Source organism: Microcaecilia unicolor, chromosome 9, assembly GCF_901765095.1.
Source record: "Microcaecilia unicolor chromosome 9, aMicUni1.1, whole genome shotgun sequence".
In the NCBI taxonomy this organism is placed as follows: Eukaryota; Metazoa; Chordata; class Amphibia; order Gymnophiona; family Siphonopidae; genus Microcaecilia; species Microcaecilia unicolor.
In genome coordinates, this window is record NC_044039.1 from 38,495,908 (window position 1) to 38,513,579 (window position 17,672).

The window sequence follows — 17,672 nt, forward strand, 5'->3', positions numbered from 1 at the left end:
CCCGCCCGAACCGGCTCGTGCCGGCCAGTCTTCTTTTGTCCGCGCTCGGTACGGTCATGTTTCGCCGTTCGCGCCCCAAAGTTGACCTCGCGCGTCGTTTATCGACTTCGTTCTAAAAAAAAAAAAAAAAAAAAGGTGTCGGAAGGAGACCTTTATGGTTTTCTCCCTTCCCGTACTTCCAGTCTTTGCCCCGGTAAGTTTTCTTTCGTCGTCGGGGTAGGCCCTATTTAGGCCTCGGTCGAAGTTTTTCTTCCCCCTAATTTTGCGGTGCCATTTTCGTCATTTCGAGTTTTGATCTCGCCGGCGCGATTTTTCCGCCCATGACATCGAAGTCTTTCAGCGGCTTCAAGAAGTGCACCCAGTGCGCCCGGGTAATCTCGCTCACTGACAGGCACGCGTCGTGTCTTCAGTATCTGGGGGCTGGGCACCGCCCTCAGGCCTGTAGTCTGTGTTCCCTTTTACAAAAGCGGACTCAGGTAGCGAGATTAGCCCAGTGGAACATTTTATTCTCGGGCTCTTCGTTAGCATCGGCACCGGGAGTATCGACTGCTTCGACGTCGTCGGCGCCTGGACCTTCATCTTTGCCCCCAATTGCATCGAGTGCATCGAGGCATCGGCCCTCTGCATCGGGGCGACATCGGAAGGCTGCGTCGGCATCGGTGGTATCGAGACCTCCTCGTCTGCTGATGTCGTCGGACGGTGGTGCTTCATCTGGAATGCAGGTGAGGGCTGTCCATTCCCCTGCTGGTGGCGGTGAGCCTTCGGGTGGGTCTCCCCCCATCCCGAGGGCTCCTGCGGTACAGCCCCCCCGAGACCGACCTCCTTCGGTCTCGGCCCCGAGGAAGCGACGGCTGGATTCTACGTCCTCCTCGTCGGTGCCGGGAAGCTCCGGTGACATGCTTCGTCCCAAGAAGTCGAAGAAGCATCATCACCGGTCCCCTTCCCGTGTCGGCACCGAGAGCTCTGGGTCGCCGAGGGAGTCGGCACCCATTAGGCATCGGCACCGAGAGGACCGCTCGCCCTCTGTTCAAGAGGTGTCGATGCGCTCCCCTTTGGACAGCCCGGAACAGCCTCCACACCCGGAACAGACTCTGACATCGACGCCTGCATCGGCTTCCATGCATTTTTCTACAGCCACTCTGAACGAGAGTCTCCGGGCCGTTCTCCCAGAGATCCTGGGAGAGCTGTTGCGCCCTACCCCTCCGGTACCGGGGGTGCTTGCGCCACCGGTACCGTCGAGCGAGGCGCCGGCTGGCCCATTGCCCGGGGTGAGGTCTCCGGCGTCGGTGCCGCGTGTGGTACCGACTGCGGTAGCCTCCCAGGAAGGCTCCCCGACTACGTCGGCGTAGGGAGCTTCGCCGGTGCGGGCGAGGGAGTCTACCTCTCGACGCTCCCACCGTGGCCATGTTTCCACGGAGTTGAGCCGGGCACGGTTGCAGACACAGGTCCGTGAACTTGTGTCTGACACCGATGGTGAGGCCTCGTGGGAAGAAGAAGAAGACATCAGATATTTCTCTGACGAGGAGTCTGAGGGTCTCCCTTCTGATCCCACTCCCTCTCCTGAAAGACAGCTTTCTCCCCCCGAGAGTCTGTCTTTCGCTTCCTTTGTCCGGGAGATGTCTACGGCCATCCCCTTCCCGGTGGTTGTGGAGGACGAGCCCAGGGCTGAAATGTTTGAGCTCCTGGACTATCCTTCTCCACCTAAGGAAGCGTCCACAGTACCCATGCATCATGTCCTCAAAAAGACATTGCTGGCGAACTGGACCAAGCCATTAAGTAATCCCCACATCCCCAAGAAGATTGAGTCCCAGTACCGAATCCATGGGGACCCAGAGCTGATGCGCACTCAGTTGCCTCACGACTCTGGAGTTGTGGATTTGGCCCTAAAGAAGGCCAAGAGTTCTAGGGAGAATGCTTCGGCGCCCCCGGGCAAGGACTTTAGAACCTTGGACTCCTTTGGGAGGAAGGCCTACCATTCTTCTATGCTCGTGGCCAAGATTCAGTCCTACCAGCTCTACACGAGCATACACATGCAGAACAATGTGCGGCAGTTGGCGGGCTTGGTGGATAAGCTCCCCCCTTAGCAAGCCAAGCCATTTCAGGAGGTGGTCAGGCAGCTGAAGGCGTGCAGAAAATTCCTGGCCAGAGGGGTGTATGACACCTTTGATGTTGCGTCCAGGGCCGCTGCTCAAGGTGTGGTGATGCGCAGACTCTCATGGCTGCGTGCCTCCGACCTGGAGAATAGAATCCAGCAGCGGATTGCGGACTCGCCTTGCCGTGCGGATAATATTTTTGGAGAGAAAGTCGAACAGGTGGTAGAGCAACTCCACCAGCGGGACACCGCATTCGACAAGTTCTCCTGCCGGCAGCCTTCAGCCTCTACCTCTACAGGTAGAAGATTTTTTGGGGGAAGGAAGAATGTTCCCTACTCTTCTGGCAAGCGTAGGTACAGTCCTCGTTCTCGACAGCCTGCGGCCCAGGCTAAGTCCCAGCGCACTCGCTCTCGTCAGCAGCGTGCGCCTCAGCAAGGCCCCTCGGCTCCCCAGCAAAAGCAAGGGACGAGCTTTTGACTGGCGCCAGCAGAGCATAGCCGTCATCCAAGTGTCAGTGCCGGGCGACCTACCAGTCGGGGGGAGGTTGAAAGCTTTTCACCTAAGGTGGCCTCTCATAACCTCCGATCAGTGGGTTCTCCAAATAGTCCGGCAAGGATACACCCTCAATTTGGCCTCAAAACCTCCAAATTGTCCACCGGGAGCTCAGTCTTACAGCTTCCAGCACAAGCAGGTACTTGCAGAGGAACTCTCTGCCCTTCTCAGTGCCAATGCGGTCGAGCCCGTGCCATCCGGGCAAGAAGGGCTGGGATTCTATTCCAGGTACTTCCTTGTGGAAAAGAAAACAGGGGGGATGCGTCCCATCCTAGACCTAAGGGCCCTGAACAAATATCTGGTCAAAGAAAAGTTCAGGATGCTTTCCCTGGGCACCCTTCTCCCCATGATTCAGGAAAACGATTGGCTATGCTCTCTGGACTTGAAGGACGCCTACACGCACATCCCGATACTGCCAGCTCACAGACAGTATCTGCGATTTCAGCTGGGCACACATCACTTCCAGTACTGTGTGCTACCCTTTGGGCTCGCCTCTGCGCCCAGAGTGTTCACCAAGTGCTTGGCTGTAGTAGCAGCGGCACTTCGCAGACTGGGGGTACACGTGTTCCCATATCTCGACGATTGGCTGGTGAAGAACACATCCGAGGCAGGAGCCCTGCAGTCCATGCAGATGACTATTCGCCTCCTGGAGCTACTGGGGTTTGTGATAAATTACCCAAAGTCCCATGTTCTCCCAGTGCAGAAACTCGAATTCATAGGAGCTCTGCTGGATTCTCGGACGGCTCGCGCCTATTTCCCAGAGACGAGAGCCAGCAACTTGTTGTCCCTCGTCTCGCGGGTGCGAGCGTCCCAGCAGATCACAGCTCGGCAGATGTTGAGATTGCTGGGCCACATGGCCTCCACAGTTCATGTGACTCCCATGGCCCGCCTTCACATGAGATCTGCTCAATGGATCCTAGCTGCCCAGTGGTTTCAGGCTGCTGGGGATCTAGAAGACGTGATCCACCTGTCCACGAGTTTTCTCGAATCCCTGTATTGGTGGACAATTTGGTCCAATTTGACTCTGGGACGTCCTTTCCAAATTCCTCAGCCACAAAAAGTGCTGACCACGGATGCGTCTCTCCTGGGATGGGGAGCTCATGTCGATGGGCTTCACACCCAAGGAAGCTGGTCCCTCCAGGAACGCGATCTGCAGATCAATCTCCTGGAGTTACGAGCGATCTGGAACGCTCTGAAGGCTTTCAGAGATCAGCTGTCCCACCAAATTATCCAAATTCAGACAGACAACCAGGTTGCCATGTACTACGTCAACAAGCAGGGGGGCACCGGATCTCGCCCCCTGTGTCAGGAAGCCGTCAGCATGTGGCTCTGGGCTCACCGTCATGGCATGGTGCTCCAAGCCACAAATCTGGCAGGCGTAAACAACAGTCTGGCCGACAGGTTGAGCAGGATTATGCAACCTCACGAGTGGTCGCTCAATTCCCGTGTAGTGCGACAGATCTTCCAGGTGTGGGGCACCCCCTTGGTAGATCTCTTCGCATCTCGAGCCAACCACAAAGTCCCTCAGTTCTGTTCCAGGCTTCAGGCCTTCGGCAGACTGGCATCGGATGCCTTCCTCCTGGACTGAGGGGAGGGTCTGCTGTATGCTTATCCTCCCATACCTCTGGTGGGGAAGACTTTGTTGAAACTCAAGCAAGACCGAGGCACCATGATTCTGATTGCTCCTTTTTGGCCGCGTCAGATCTGGTTCCCTCTTCTTCTGGAGTTGTCCTCCGAAGAACCGTGGAGATTGGAGTGTTTTCCGACCCTCATCACACAGAACAAAGGGGCGCTTCTGCATCCCAACCTCTGGTCCCTGGCTCTCACGGCCTGGATGTTGAGAGCGTAGACTTTGCCTCTTTGGGTCTGTCAGAGGGTGTCTCCCGCATCTTGCTTGCTTCCAGGAAAGATTCCACTAAGAGGAGTTACTTCTTTCTATGGAGGAGGTTTGCCGTCTGGTGTGACAGCAAGGCCTTAGATCCTCGCTCTTGTCCTACACAGACCCTGCTTGAATACCTTCTGCACTTGTCTGAGTCTGGTCTCAAGACCAACTCTGTAAGAGTTCACCTTAGTGCAATCAGTGCATACCTTTACCGTGTGGAAGGTAAGCCGATCTCAGGACAGCCTTTAGTTGTTCGCTTCATGAGAGGTTTGCTTTTGTCAAAGCCCCCTGTCAAGCCTCCTACAGTGTCATGGGATCTCAATGTCGTTCTCACCCAGCTGATGAAACCTCCTTTTGAGCCACTAAATTCCTGCCATCTGAAGTACTTGACCTGGAAGGTCATTTTCTTGGTGGCAGTTACTTCAGCTCGTAGAGTCAGTGAGCTTCAGGCCCTGGTAGCCCAGGCCCCTTACACCAAATTTCATCATAACAGAGTAGTCCTCCGCACTCACCCTAAGTTCTTACCAAAGGTTGTGTCGGAGTTCCATCTGAACCAGTCAATTGTCTTGCCAACATTTTTTCCCCGTCCTCATTCCTGCCCTGCTGAACGTCAGCTGCACACATTGGACTGCAAGAGAGCATTGGCCTTCTATCTGGAGCGGACATAGCCCAACAGACAGTCCGCCCAATTGTTTGTTTCTTTTGATCCCAACAGGAGGGGAGTGGCTGTGGGAAAACGCACCATATCCAATTGGCTAGCAGATTGCATTTCCTTCACTTACGCCCAGGCTGGGCTGGCTCTTGAGGGTTATGTCACGGCTCATAATGTTAGAGCCATGGCAGCGTCGGTAGCCCACTTGAAGTCAGCCACTATTGAAGAGATTTGCAAAGCTGCGACGTGGTCATCTGTCCACACATTCACATCTCATTACTGCCTGCAGCAGGATACCCGACGCGACAGTCGGTTCGGGCAGTCAGTGCTTCAGAATCTGTCCGGGGTTTAGAATCCAACTCCACCCCCCTAGGCCCATGTTTGTTCTGTTCCAGGCTGCACTCTCAGTTAGTTGGTAAATTTTTTAGGTCAATCTCAGTTATGTCCTCGCCGTTGCGAGGCCCAATTGACCATGGTTGTTGTTTTGAGTGAGCCTGGGGGCTAGGGATACCCCATCAGTGAGAACAAGCAGCCTGCTTGTCCTCGGAGAAAGCGAATGCTACATACCTGTAGAAGGTATTCTCCGAGGACAGCAGGCTGATTGTTCTCACAAACCCGCCCGCCTCCCCTTTGGAGTTGTGTCTTCCCTTCTCTTTGTCTTGCTACATATGAGACTGGCCGGCACGAGCCGGTTCGGGCGGGAAGACGGCCGCACATGCGCGGTGCGCATCGGCGCGCGAGGACTAGCAAAGGACTTTGCTAGGAAGTGTTCTGATTGGAGGGGCTGCCGTGGACGTCACCCATCAGTGAGAACAATCAGCCTGCTGTCCTCGGAGAATACCTTCTACAGGTATGTAGCATTCGCTATCCCTATGGATGGCGTACAGGCAACATAAAGAGAAGGGTAGTTAGACTCATCCAAAAAGCAAGAGGGAGATGTCGAGATTCCTATATGTGAAGTTTATTAAAATGTTACACCAATATAACTCAGTACAGCGGCTGTGTTTCGGCACAGGAGCGCCTGCTTTAGGAGTCTTGAATTTGGTGTAAGCTTAGGTTCTACTATCTATCCAATTCAGCGTGTAGGAAGTGGAACCAGTTGTCAAGCAACTATGTATTGTACAGAAGCAAATGTCAATGTCCAAGTTAAAGAACAATCACAATTTGGAGTAACTTTGCAAAGGAAGCCAACCGGAAAAACCAGGAGGTCACAGAAGGAGCACTCTGAAAACGTGGGAGATTTAAATGCTCATATGGCACCAAATAAATTCACATATAGGAATCTTGACAAATCCCCCGTGTTTTTTTGGATGAGTCTACCTACCCTAGTCTTCGTGTTCCTTGTGCTCATTTTAAACCAATGTCCCAGTTTTCATGCATTCATTTGTGTGTTTCACCTATTCATTCTTTGTGCAGTTATTGTATGCACACTAGAACATTTATAACCACACAGATTGATTTTATGTGTTCTAATTCATAGGTTCACATGCATACAAGTGATTTTGTGCATACTTTAAATTTAGAGGTGCTCAAACAAACCTCTTTCAGAAATGGGAAGATAGTAGAACTAGAGGACATGAGTTGAGGTTGAAGGGGGGGCCGACTCAGGAATACTGTCAGGAAGTATTTTTTCACCGAGAAGGTGGTGGATACTTGGAATGCTCTTCCTCGGCAGGTGGTGGAGATGAAAACCGTAACAGAATTAAAAATGCGTGGGATAAATACGCAGGAGTCCTATTTAGAAGGAATCGCACCAAAGAAGCTTAGCGGAAACTAGGTGGCAACACTGGTAATTGGGAAGCAAAGCCAGAGCTAGGTGGACTTCTACGGTATGTGCCCTGATCATGGCCTAGATACATATGGATGGGCTGGACTGGAGCTTTTGAAGGGCTTTGATGACATCTTCAGAAGTTTTAGAACAAAGATAGTGCCGGGCAGACCTTTACGGTCTATGCCCTGAAAATAGCATGAACAAATCAAGATCAGGTATACATATGTTGTATCACCTCATACCTTTATGTAATGAGTTTATCTACTTGGGCAGACTAGATGGACTGTACAGGTCTTTATCTGCCGTCATCTACTATGTTACTAGGTATGTTATGTTACAAACAAACTCAGGGGCCCTTTTATTAAGCTACGATAAAGGTGGCCTTAGCGCGCCCTTACACGAGTCTTTCCCACGCGTTAAGGCCATTTTTTAATCTAAGGGTAAAATGGCCAATTTTCAGATTTTTCCAATAATGGCCACGTTCTAATTTTCCCATTAGCTCATGACCTAAATTTAGCACGTCAACCCCTACTTCCACCTAATTTTTAAGCAGTAGGGGCTCATGCGCCAAACCTGCACTGATCAGTTAACCGATGTGCATAGATACGCCCACTGTCCGCATGGGTAAAGCACGCACATAGCAAAATTACCATGGGACACCTCAGCACACCCCGCAGTACACCATTTTTTGATGCGGTAAGCATGCGTTAATGCTCTGAAGGGTCCTTCTCCTAAGCTGCAGTAAAAATTGCCCTTAGCACACCCTTATATGGGTCTTTCCCATGTGCTAAGGCCATTTTTACTGTGACCATAAAAACCCCAATTTTCTATTCATTTCATTAATGGCCATGCAACCATCTCTCTATATAAAAGGCACCACCAACGTTCTACATGAAGCCTCCAGCCGGAAGTGTGAAGGGGGAGAGATATCCGGTTTCCCCATGAGTGTCTGCCCCGCCCTCACTCTCTCTGTAACACAAACAGTGAAGGAAAACACAGCAAAGCATGAAATCAAATCGCTCTCTCTGTAACAGTGAAGGACTCAGAGGGGGGAGGGGAGAGAGGGCAGAAGCCCTCACTATCTCTGTAACACAAGCACAGCAAAGCAGGAAACAACACTGAAGGACTCGACTCCGAGGGGGGAGGGGTCAGAGAGCAGAGGGGACAGACAGCACAGTGGAAGGGAGAGAGGGCAGAGGGCAGGGACACACACACTCCCACATGCACACAGAAGAAAACCTTGCTAGCCCCCCCGTTTCATTTGCATCAGAAACGGGGCTTTTTTACTAGTTTTTAAAAAATGACCGCGGGAGCCCTTGTCCCCACCTATTTTGTAAATAGTAAGGGCTCCCGCATTATCCATGCAATAACCAGACAGTGAATGGTAATGTGCATGCAGTAACTGGTTAGCGCAGGAATGCCCACTCTCTGTCCCTGACAAGCCCCTAAAAAAAAGCTACAAAAATGATTTAGCACACAGTTAGTGCGTTCAAATCAAAAAAATTATCTCGTGATGCTTTAGTGCGTCCTACTTTTGTCCAAATTTTGCTGCATTAGATGCACATTAGTAGAACCCCTAAATGCACATTTATGAATGCACGCCCCTAGGATGTGGCTTTGTCAAGACATTCTTCTCTGTTTGACCTAACAGCTCTCTGCAGTACTGTTTTCTTTTTGTTCTCCATGTTCACAGGAGAGAGCATTACACAATTTCTTCCAACCTGAAACGTTGACAGCAGATAATAAGCTTTTTTGTCCCCAATGTGAAAAGGAAACCGTGAGTCTACAGGTAAAGTTTAATGTGTAAAAGACCATCCAAAGAGAAGTGTCTTAATTACATCGTGAACAAAAGAAATGTATAAAAGATGTATGCAGTAGTTTGAAACAATGTATTCCTTTGTTATTTCCCCACAAATTCTATACGTTGTGTCACTGGCTCTATTTCTCTACCTACTGTGTCCCCTGTTCTACTGGGAAGGCCATCCATCCTGTTACCTTCTTTCGTTACCTAGGTATCATAATTGATTCACAATTGCTTTTCTGTGAACAGATCTCCCATGTTGTCAAACAAGATTTCTATGTTGTTCACTACACACTATACGTTCATATCTGAATTTCTCTTCACTACATATTTTGATCCATGCTTTTGTCATTTCGAGATTAGACTACTGCAATTCTGTTTTCATAGGCTGCACCAAATCACAGCTCAAGCGACTTCAGTCATTGCACAATTCTGCCAACACAATTGATCGCAATCACTCCTTTCTTTAAACAGATCCACTGGCTACGTTTACCTCATCCATCACATTTCATAATAATTGTACAGCATATAGGGCTTACCATATAGGTTCGTCAGCATTTCTGGCATCTCATACTATACCCTGCACTCCCTCTAGAGTTCTGTGCTCCATTGATTCTCATAGATGGGTAGTACCTTCCCCGAAACCAGCCCATCTAGAATCACCAAGACATAAAGCCTATTATTTTATCACCCCTAAACTATAGAATGAACTCCCTCCCATTAGCTATCTTATAAAAAATTTAAAGTTTTATTAAAAACCCATTTTTTGATTCAGGCATTCAGTTGTGAGGGTTCTGAGATCCAATCCATCTTCAGATAATTCTGGTTTTTGTTTTTGTGTTTTTTTTTTAATGTGGATGAATGTGGTCTGTCTGCTGCTTCCCTGCCATTAATGGCATTCTTTTCTAATTATGATTGATGTATTTTAGAATTGTAAACCACTTAGTCCTACTTTTGTTTAGGTTAGGTGGTATAAAGGTTTTATTAAACATTATATATGGCACCCAGATTTGCACATCCAGTATGTGCGTACAGAGCAATTGCTTAATGAGTTCAATGCCATCACTAATTGGGTGCTAACAACCAATTCTTGATGTTAATTGGCACTCATTAATATTTGCGCATACATCTGGCTGCACGCTGTTCTTTAAGGCAATGCACCTAACTTCTAAAGGGGGGAGTGGCCATGGGAGAAGCATGCATGTGTCAGGGTGTTCCAAAAATTTGCGTGTGTAGGTAAGCGCACCTAACTTGGATGCCAGCACTTACACCAGGTTTCAGCAGGCGTCTGGCGCCTAAAGATGGGTGCAAGCTCTGCGCGTAAACGCTGTTCTATAAAGAATGCGTGCCCTTTACAAAATAGCGCTTAGTGCCAATTTTTTCTGGTGCCTAATCTTGTGCACTATTTATAGAATCCAGCCCTTTATGTCATTTTTTAACACCAACACAATTCTTCTTTTTTTCTTTGGTCATTTCTATTTTTTTTTTACATAATTAAGTAGACGGATGGTGTATTGCTGATTAATGGTAGTTCAATGTAACACAATACAATTAGACTCTCAATATTTAGTTCAGTTGTTTGGATATAATGGAGGAAAAGACTTCAGATGCCCAACCGTTTATACTTCAACCCTTAGATTAGCATTTTGTGGTTGATGCCTGCAATATCCCTCACTATGCAAGTCCCTGGAGAAGTTTTTAGTGGGTACTGCAGTGCACTTCAGGCAGGCGGACCCAGCCCCCCCCCCCCCCCCACACACCTGTTACACTTGTGGTAGTAAATGGGAGCCCTCCGAAACCCACTGTACCCACATCTAAGTGCCCCCCGTTACCCTTTAAGGACTATGGTAGTGTTGTACAGTAGTGGGTAGTAGGTTTTGGGGGGCTCAGCACACAAGGTAAGGGAGCTATGCACCTGGGAGCTTTTTCTGAAGTCCACTGCAGTGCCCCCTAGGGTTCCTGGTTGGTGTCCTGGCATGTGAGGGGGACCAGTGCACTACAAATGCTGGCTCCTTCCACTACCAAATGGCTTGGATTTGGCCGGTTTTGAGATGGCCGCCATTAGTTTCCATTATCGGCGAAAACCAATGTCAGCCATCTCTAAGGGCGGCCCAAATGTTGAGTATTAGCCGGCGCCAACCGTATTATCGAAACAAAAGATGGCCACCCATCTTGTTTCGATAATACGGTCGGGTACGCCGCTTTACGGGGCCGTCATTAGAGATGGCCGCCCTTATAGATGGCCGGCCCTGTTCGATTATGCCCCTCCACGTTACTATTTGAAGATCTTTTCTCTCTCTACACGATTCACCAAGTAGTCTCTTGGGATTGATACCTCTATAATCAATGCTGTTGCGGTGTTTTTCTGTTTCACCACTATGTCCAGTTTCCTGGCACTCAGGGGTCCTTTTACTAAGGTGCACTAAAAAATGGCCTGCAGTAGTGTAGATAGCAAAAATGGGAGGAAACGAACTGAGACTCTAAACTTATGATAATCCAAAACTATAATGAAGAGTCCAGGTTCTAAATAAACAATAATTAAAGGATAAATTAAATAAAGCTCAATGAGTCAAAAAAATAAATTACGAGGTTTTTATGACCTATGATGAACACCACGCCCCCATTTTAAGCCGCTGAAAATCAATAAGTAAGCGGTCGGGCGTTTTGAGGTCTTTTCCTCGTTTGTTTAGGAAAATTCCAGTATTTAAAAAATATTTAAAAATAGCAAAAAGTAGAGCGTGTATTTGTCATAGAACATGTTTTGGGCGCGCGCAGAATTATTTTTATTGCACCTACAAAAAATGCCTTTTTTTGCCAAAAACGGACGTGCGGCAAAATGAAAATTACCGCGCGTCCATTTTGGGTCTGAGACCTTACCGCAAGCCATTGACATAGTGGTAAGATCTCACGCAGTAACCGGGCGGTAATGGTCCACGCGCGTCAAATTCTACTTGACAGGCGTAGCTGCCGCGCATCAGAAAATAAAAAATATCTTTCAGACGCGCGTAGCGGACGCCTGCCAAAATTGAAATTACCGCAAGGGCCATGCGGTAACTGGGCGGTAACTCCAATTTGGCGCACGTAGGCGCCTACATGGCTTAGTAAAAGGGCCCCTCAACTTTTTATCTGTTGGAATGGGGATGTCCCAGTATGATCTCAGTCTCTCAAATTTAATAATGCTCACCATAGAGCTTGCATTGTGCTAAAGAGAGTTTCCTGCTGGAGTACATAAGATATAATTCATATAAGCAACTTATCAAGGTATGCTTGAAAACTATTTTTAATCAGGCCTGGGGATTATTTCTGTATCTTTCTGTCACATTTTCGTGGTCTCTTACTGTATTGCTTGGATCTTCTGTCCTTACGATTCACAGAATAATCACTTGATATGAACACCTCTGTTATCAGTGCTGTTTTTATATTTTTCTCCCTTGTAATGCATTCAGTGCCTTGTTGTATATGTGATGTCGTGATGTTTAATAGGGCACTGAATATATTACAGGAGGGACAAAGAAAATGTGACAGAAAGATACAGAAATATTTCCCATCGTTTTGAGCGCCACAGGCTTGATCAAAAAGAATTTCAAATCACACCTGGATAAGTTGCCTATAAATGTTCCATCTTATGAATTGCAGAAGAAAGCTCCCTTTAGAATAATTCAAGTTGTATGGTGAGTAAATTGAAAAGACTGAGATTATATTCCACATACCCTGGCTTAGGAGTGAAGTTCATTTCTGTGATGTAAAAACTGCCCCAAATAAAACACAAGAACAGTGCTGATACCAAGTGATTGTTCTGTGAATTGTGTGGAGAGAGAGAAGATCCTCAAGTACCAAAACATGCAGTAAGAGACCACGAACATGTGACAGAAAAATACAGAAATAATCCCCCTTCCCCCGTATTGAGTGTCAAGAGCCTGATTAAAAGCATTGTTTTTCAAGCATGTTTTCAAGTATATCAAATCAAATCCCATCCTCCCCTTTCAAGCATAACTTGGGGCTCATTTTTGAAAGAAAAAAAACATCTAAAAAGTGACATAAAGCAAAACATCCAAATCTGTATTTTTGAAACCCATTTTCCAGATGTTTTTCTCTCCAAAACTTCCAAATCTGTATTTTTGAAGCCCGTTCTGCAGATGTTTTTCTATGCAGTGCATCCATATCTCAAGGGGGCATGTTAAGGGCAGGATTTGGGCATTCCAGCCATAATCGAACAAAACAAAAATGTCGAGGAGTAAAACTAAGTCATTTTGAGCTAGACCTGTTTTAATAATGACTAAGCCATAAAAAATGCCCTAAATGACCACTGAAGGCGTAAAGAAACAGTATATACCAGCTTCTATGACAGCCTCAGATGTTATAGCCAGTCCTATTAGAGCAGCAAGCAGGTTCCTGAATCTTTTCTGTCTCTACACTGTACTAGCCTAGTGGTGAGCAAGGTTGCCAGATGGGAAAAATTTTCCCAGCCCAAAATCAGCCCTAAACCCGCCCAAAAAACGCCCAGTCAAACCCCGCCTCCCATGTCACCAACCCTGCTCCTCACGTCACCAGCCCCGCCTTCCACGTCATTAACCCCGCCCCTGATGTCATTAGCCCCGCCCCCTTATGTTAACCACGCCCTAAAAAGCTTCTATTGAACCAATAGAAGCCCTTGAAAAGCTTCAATTGGACCAATAGAAGCCACGGAAAAAAGCGCACAGCGGCCACAGGAAAAAAGCCCAAACCCGCACCCCGCAGCCGCCGAAAATTTTCAGCAGCTGCTCGCAGAAAACCCACCCAGTGTTGCGGGAAGACCACAACCCTGGCAACAATGGTGGTGAGTACAGTGCACTGTGGAGAAGGGGACCCATGCCCATAATCCACTCTAACTGTTACACTTGTGGTGGAAAGTGTGAACCCTTCAAATACCTATTGTACCTACATATAGGGGAAGCCTGTAGCCATAAGAGCAATTGTAGTGGTGTATGGTTGGATACAGTAGGTTTTTGGTGGGTTTTGGAGGGCTCACTAAGTGGCCATTATAAAAAAAAAAAAAAGATAGACGCTTTGCTGTTTCGAAAATTTGCTATTCGGATTTTGGCTGTTTTGAGCAAAACATTTATTTATTTATTTATTATCTCATTTGTACCCCACAGTTTCCCAACAGCGTCAGGCTCAATGTGGCTTACAGCGCACCACAGAGGCAGATGCCAATGCAGTAAAAAGAAGCTAATACAGCAGAAAACCTACTCAAAAAATAATGGGGAGGATGAGGAAGGGACGGGAGGAGTAGGGGAACCAGGAGAGAAGAGGGAAGGGGAATGTGTCTAAAATTGTCTCTAGATTGATACGCATCCAACAGAGGACACACATGCTGAGTCCTTGGGATAAGCGTTTCCAAATAACATGGTCTTAAGTAATTTCCTGAAAGTTAGGTGCTTAGATGACATATTGAAAATGCCCCTCCACGCGGATTATATCTTATGTACTCCAGCAGGTAGCTCTCTTTGCACAATGCAAACTGTATGTTGAGCATTAGTAAATGTGAGAGCCTGAAATCATATATACTCCCATGTACCCTGGCTTAGGAGAGAGGTTCGTTATTATCACAATATGCATTTGGAGACATTGCTTCCAAGCAGTAGCATAGCCAGACAGCCAATTTTGGGCAAGTCTGAGCCCAAAGTGGATGGGCAGAAAATTATCTCTGTCCCGCCCTACCCCCACCTCAAAATACAAATGACACTTTCTCTGAAGGTGGCCAGAATTCCCTTTTACTAAGCTTGGCAGGGCAGTAGCAACGTCTATAAGCCACTGATGCTGGCACCCCATGCACATTTAGTTGGTGGTGACTCAAGGATGCTGTCATCGACTGCAGAGCTTGGGAAAAGGGAGTTCTGGCCGTCTTTGGATGAATGTCCAGAAACAACAAAGAGAGTCCAATTCTCCCGTAAAAAACAACAGAAAAAACAAAAGAACGGAAGAACTCAAAAGAACCAAACTCAAAAAATATATGAAAAAGCCAAATTTATTGCACAAGACCCTACACGGTCCGTGTTTCGGCCAACAAAGGCCTTCCTCAGGGGTCTATAAACTGGCTTATACAACTATTCATATATACATCCAAAGATTCATTCGAATTCGGACAGATCTGCTGATCCTATCCAGACTGATGCATACGCTGTGTGAGCCCAGGTCAGAAAATAATGGAAGGCCCCCCCCCCTCTCTGAATCCCTCTCCTCTCTGCCTCCCCTCCAGTTTCCCCACCTGCCATTGCTATCACGCCACAAAGGGTACAGGAGTGCACACTATGTGGTAACAATATCAAAATGCTTACTAACCAAACACACTGTGAATCTATTTATTGCATCAACATATGTAATTTTTGTTTAATTTTTAAAGACGAGTCATCATATATGGCTCTATAATGAACTATTGGATGTCCTATAGCACACAGCTATTCTAGATATGAAGCTCTCCAATTATCATTTACATCCAATGTCTTATTTTATCTTTTACATAAAAATGCATTCCTGCAACAAACGTTTTTTTTTTTAAAAGACAACAAAACAGCAACCAGTTCACTTATCTGAGAATGCAGATTACAGAACTGTAGAGACTTGATCGACACATCAGCAGACCCTCACCAAATACAAAGTAAGGGATCACAGAAATAAAAATATTTAGACAAAAACTGAGCTGGGAACCCCAAGAAGTTAAATTTAGCATGTACTGCAACACTGGAAAAGGAAAAACAGAAATGCTTTTCCTTTTCTACTGAACACAATACAACAATATTTACTATGCCCATTTCCCAAACCTAACGTATTCCATTTAAAGCATTCAAAATAAAATTCTTTTTTCTACCTTTCTAGTCTGGACATTTTATTTTTCCATCATGTTGGTTCTGGTTTCTCTTTTCTGCTTACCTGTTTGTCGTCTGCTAATTCTCCTTCAAGAGGCTGCTTGTCCATGTGTCTTTTCTCCTGTCTCCTGTCTATTCCCTCACTTCACCTCCTCTGATATATTGATCATTCCTTTTTAGCTATTTCCTCTTTTTTTTTCTTTTCTGCTAGGTGGCACCTGCTCTCTTCCAGCGGGATGGGTGGCTGGCCCAGCCTAGCCTGTTGGGACTTGGTCTGTTCAGGGTGGGGGGGGGGGGGGGGGGGGGGGGGAGCGGGTGCAGTGGAGCCAGCAACCTGATGAACCAGCCTGTGCAAGGGGCGGAGTGCCAGTGGCCCAGGAGGACCCTCTCTCTGCTAGGGGAGAGGGAGGTACAATTTTCAGTTTCCACTCAGCAAATTTCAGCTGCTGATTTGGTTTTGATTGAAATGGAGAATCCTGGTTTTGGTCAGCTATGGGACTGAAAACCCTGATGCAGACACTCACTTTTTAATTTAATGTGAGCGCAAGTTTTTTGTTTTGCTTTGTAGGGCATACGGCTGAGGTCATTACCACAAACACTCACCTTGCACATAAAGCGTATCAGCTCCAGGAACTCTCCATGGGCACAAAAGATCAGCTGCACCCTTACCTTCCCAAAGAACCTAGATCTGGGTGAAGTCCTCAGGTCAGAACACATGCACTTGAACCCTAAGTCTCAGGTAAGACTTTTGCATGTATGCATGTGTAGCCTTCCTTTCCTGATTTATAGTATCTTCTGTGTAATATTTATCTCCCTGAGGGGCCCTTTTACTCAAGGGTGTTAAACACAATCACCCAGATTCTATAAAGGTATCTCAAAATTGGATGCGGATCCCAGATCGACACCCAAAATAATTAATGGGCTCCAGTGATTTAATCATTGGCACTAACTAGCACTTAATCGGAACTAATTATCAGGGCCGCCGAGAAACTAAGCCAGGCCCAGGGCAAGGCCGCCCCCCCCCCCCCCCCCCCCCCCCGCCACTGCTGCTGCAGTCCCCGGTCTCACCTGCCTGCCCTCGGCTCTGTCCGCCACAAGGCCTTCTGCATTAAAATCGGCAGCGCCTCAGCTCCGTTTGGAAAGGCAGATCGCCTCCCTTCAGGCCCTTCCTGTGTCCCGCCCTCGTCTGATGTAACTTCCGTTTTCCGCGAGGGCAGGACACAGGGAGGGCCTGAAGGGAGGCGATATCATCTGCCTTTCCAAACGGAGCTGAGGCGCTGCTGGTTTTAATGCAGGGGGCCCAGTGGCGGACGGAGCCAAGGGCAGGCAGGTGAGACCGGGACTGCAGCGCCAGGCCCCCCTTGGAGGCCTGGGGAATTTTGTCCCCCCCCCCCCCCCCCCCTCTCTGCGGCCCTGCTAATTATGATTTGTGTTCTGATCTGGCTATGTGCTATTCTGTAACAATGGGCGCCTAAATTGCATCGTGTGCAACTCCGAAGGGGCGTGGCCATGGGAGGTGCTTGGGCGGGTCAGGGTCGCTCACAACAGATTGTGCAGTATTACAGAATAGCGGGGACCCACGCCCAATTTGCACACCAGGATTTACACCAGTTTTCAGCTGGTGTAAGTCCTCCCGCCCAAAGTTGAGCACCGATTTTGGCACTTAGCTCTGGTACTATAAAGAGTGCTCATTCCAAAGTGCCCTTTATGGAATAGCATTGAGCACCGAATTTTATCAGCACCTAATTTCGGCACCGTTTATAGAATCTGGCTCTTATCATGCCATTAATGCATAGAAACAGGCTACCATGCAACTGTGTTAAGGGTTTTAGTTTGCCTGCTTCCACACGTTGAACTGCATGCTACTGAATTTTTCACAGTTTTTCTGTCAGAGGGTGTGGCATGGGAAGAGAGGGGGCATGGAAGCGATGGCCAGCTAGCGCGTTACGCTTACCGTGCACTATTGTCCAATGCAGAATTAATGCAGTACCACTTAATGCTTCCTAAATAGGAAGCACTAAGGGGGGATGTTATCACATGGATTACCATTAAATCGGGTTATTTTACCACAGATTG

The 17,672-nt window shown here is 47.7% G+C and overlaps 1 protein-coding gene across 1 annotated transcript in view; it reads left to right on the plus strand.

Annotated features, from left to right (window-relative positions):
* USP18 (ubiquitin specific peptidase 18) overlaps window positions 1-17,672 on the plus strand; it is a 70,223-nt gene that overhangs the window by 38,695 nt on the left and 13,856 nt on the right. The window contains exons 7-8 of the mRNA XM_030214904.1: window positions 8,644-8,739; window positions 16,165-16,335. Coding sequence (XP_030070764.1) covers window positions 8,644-8,739; window positions 16,165-16,335 — 267 coding nt within the window. The remainder of the gene's footprint in view (window positions 1-8,643; window positions 8,740-16,164; window positions 16,336-17,672) is intronic.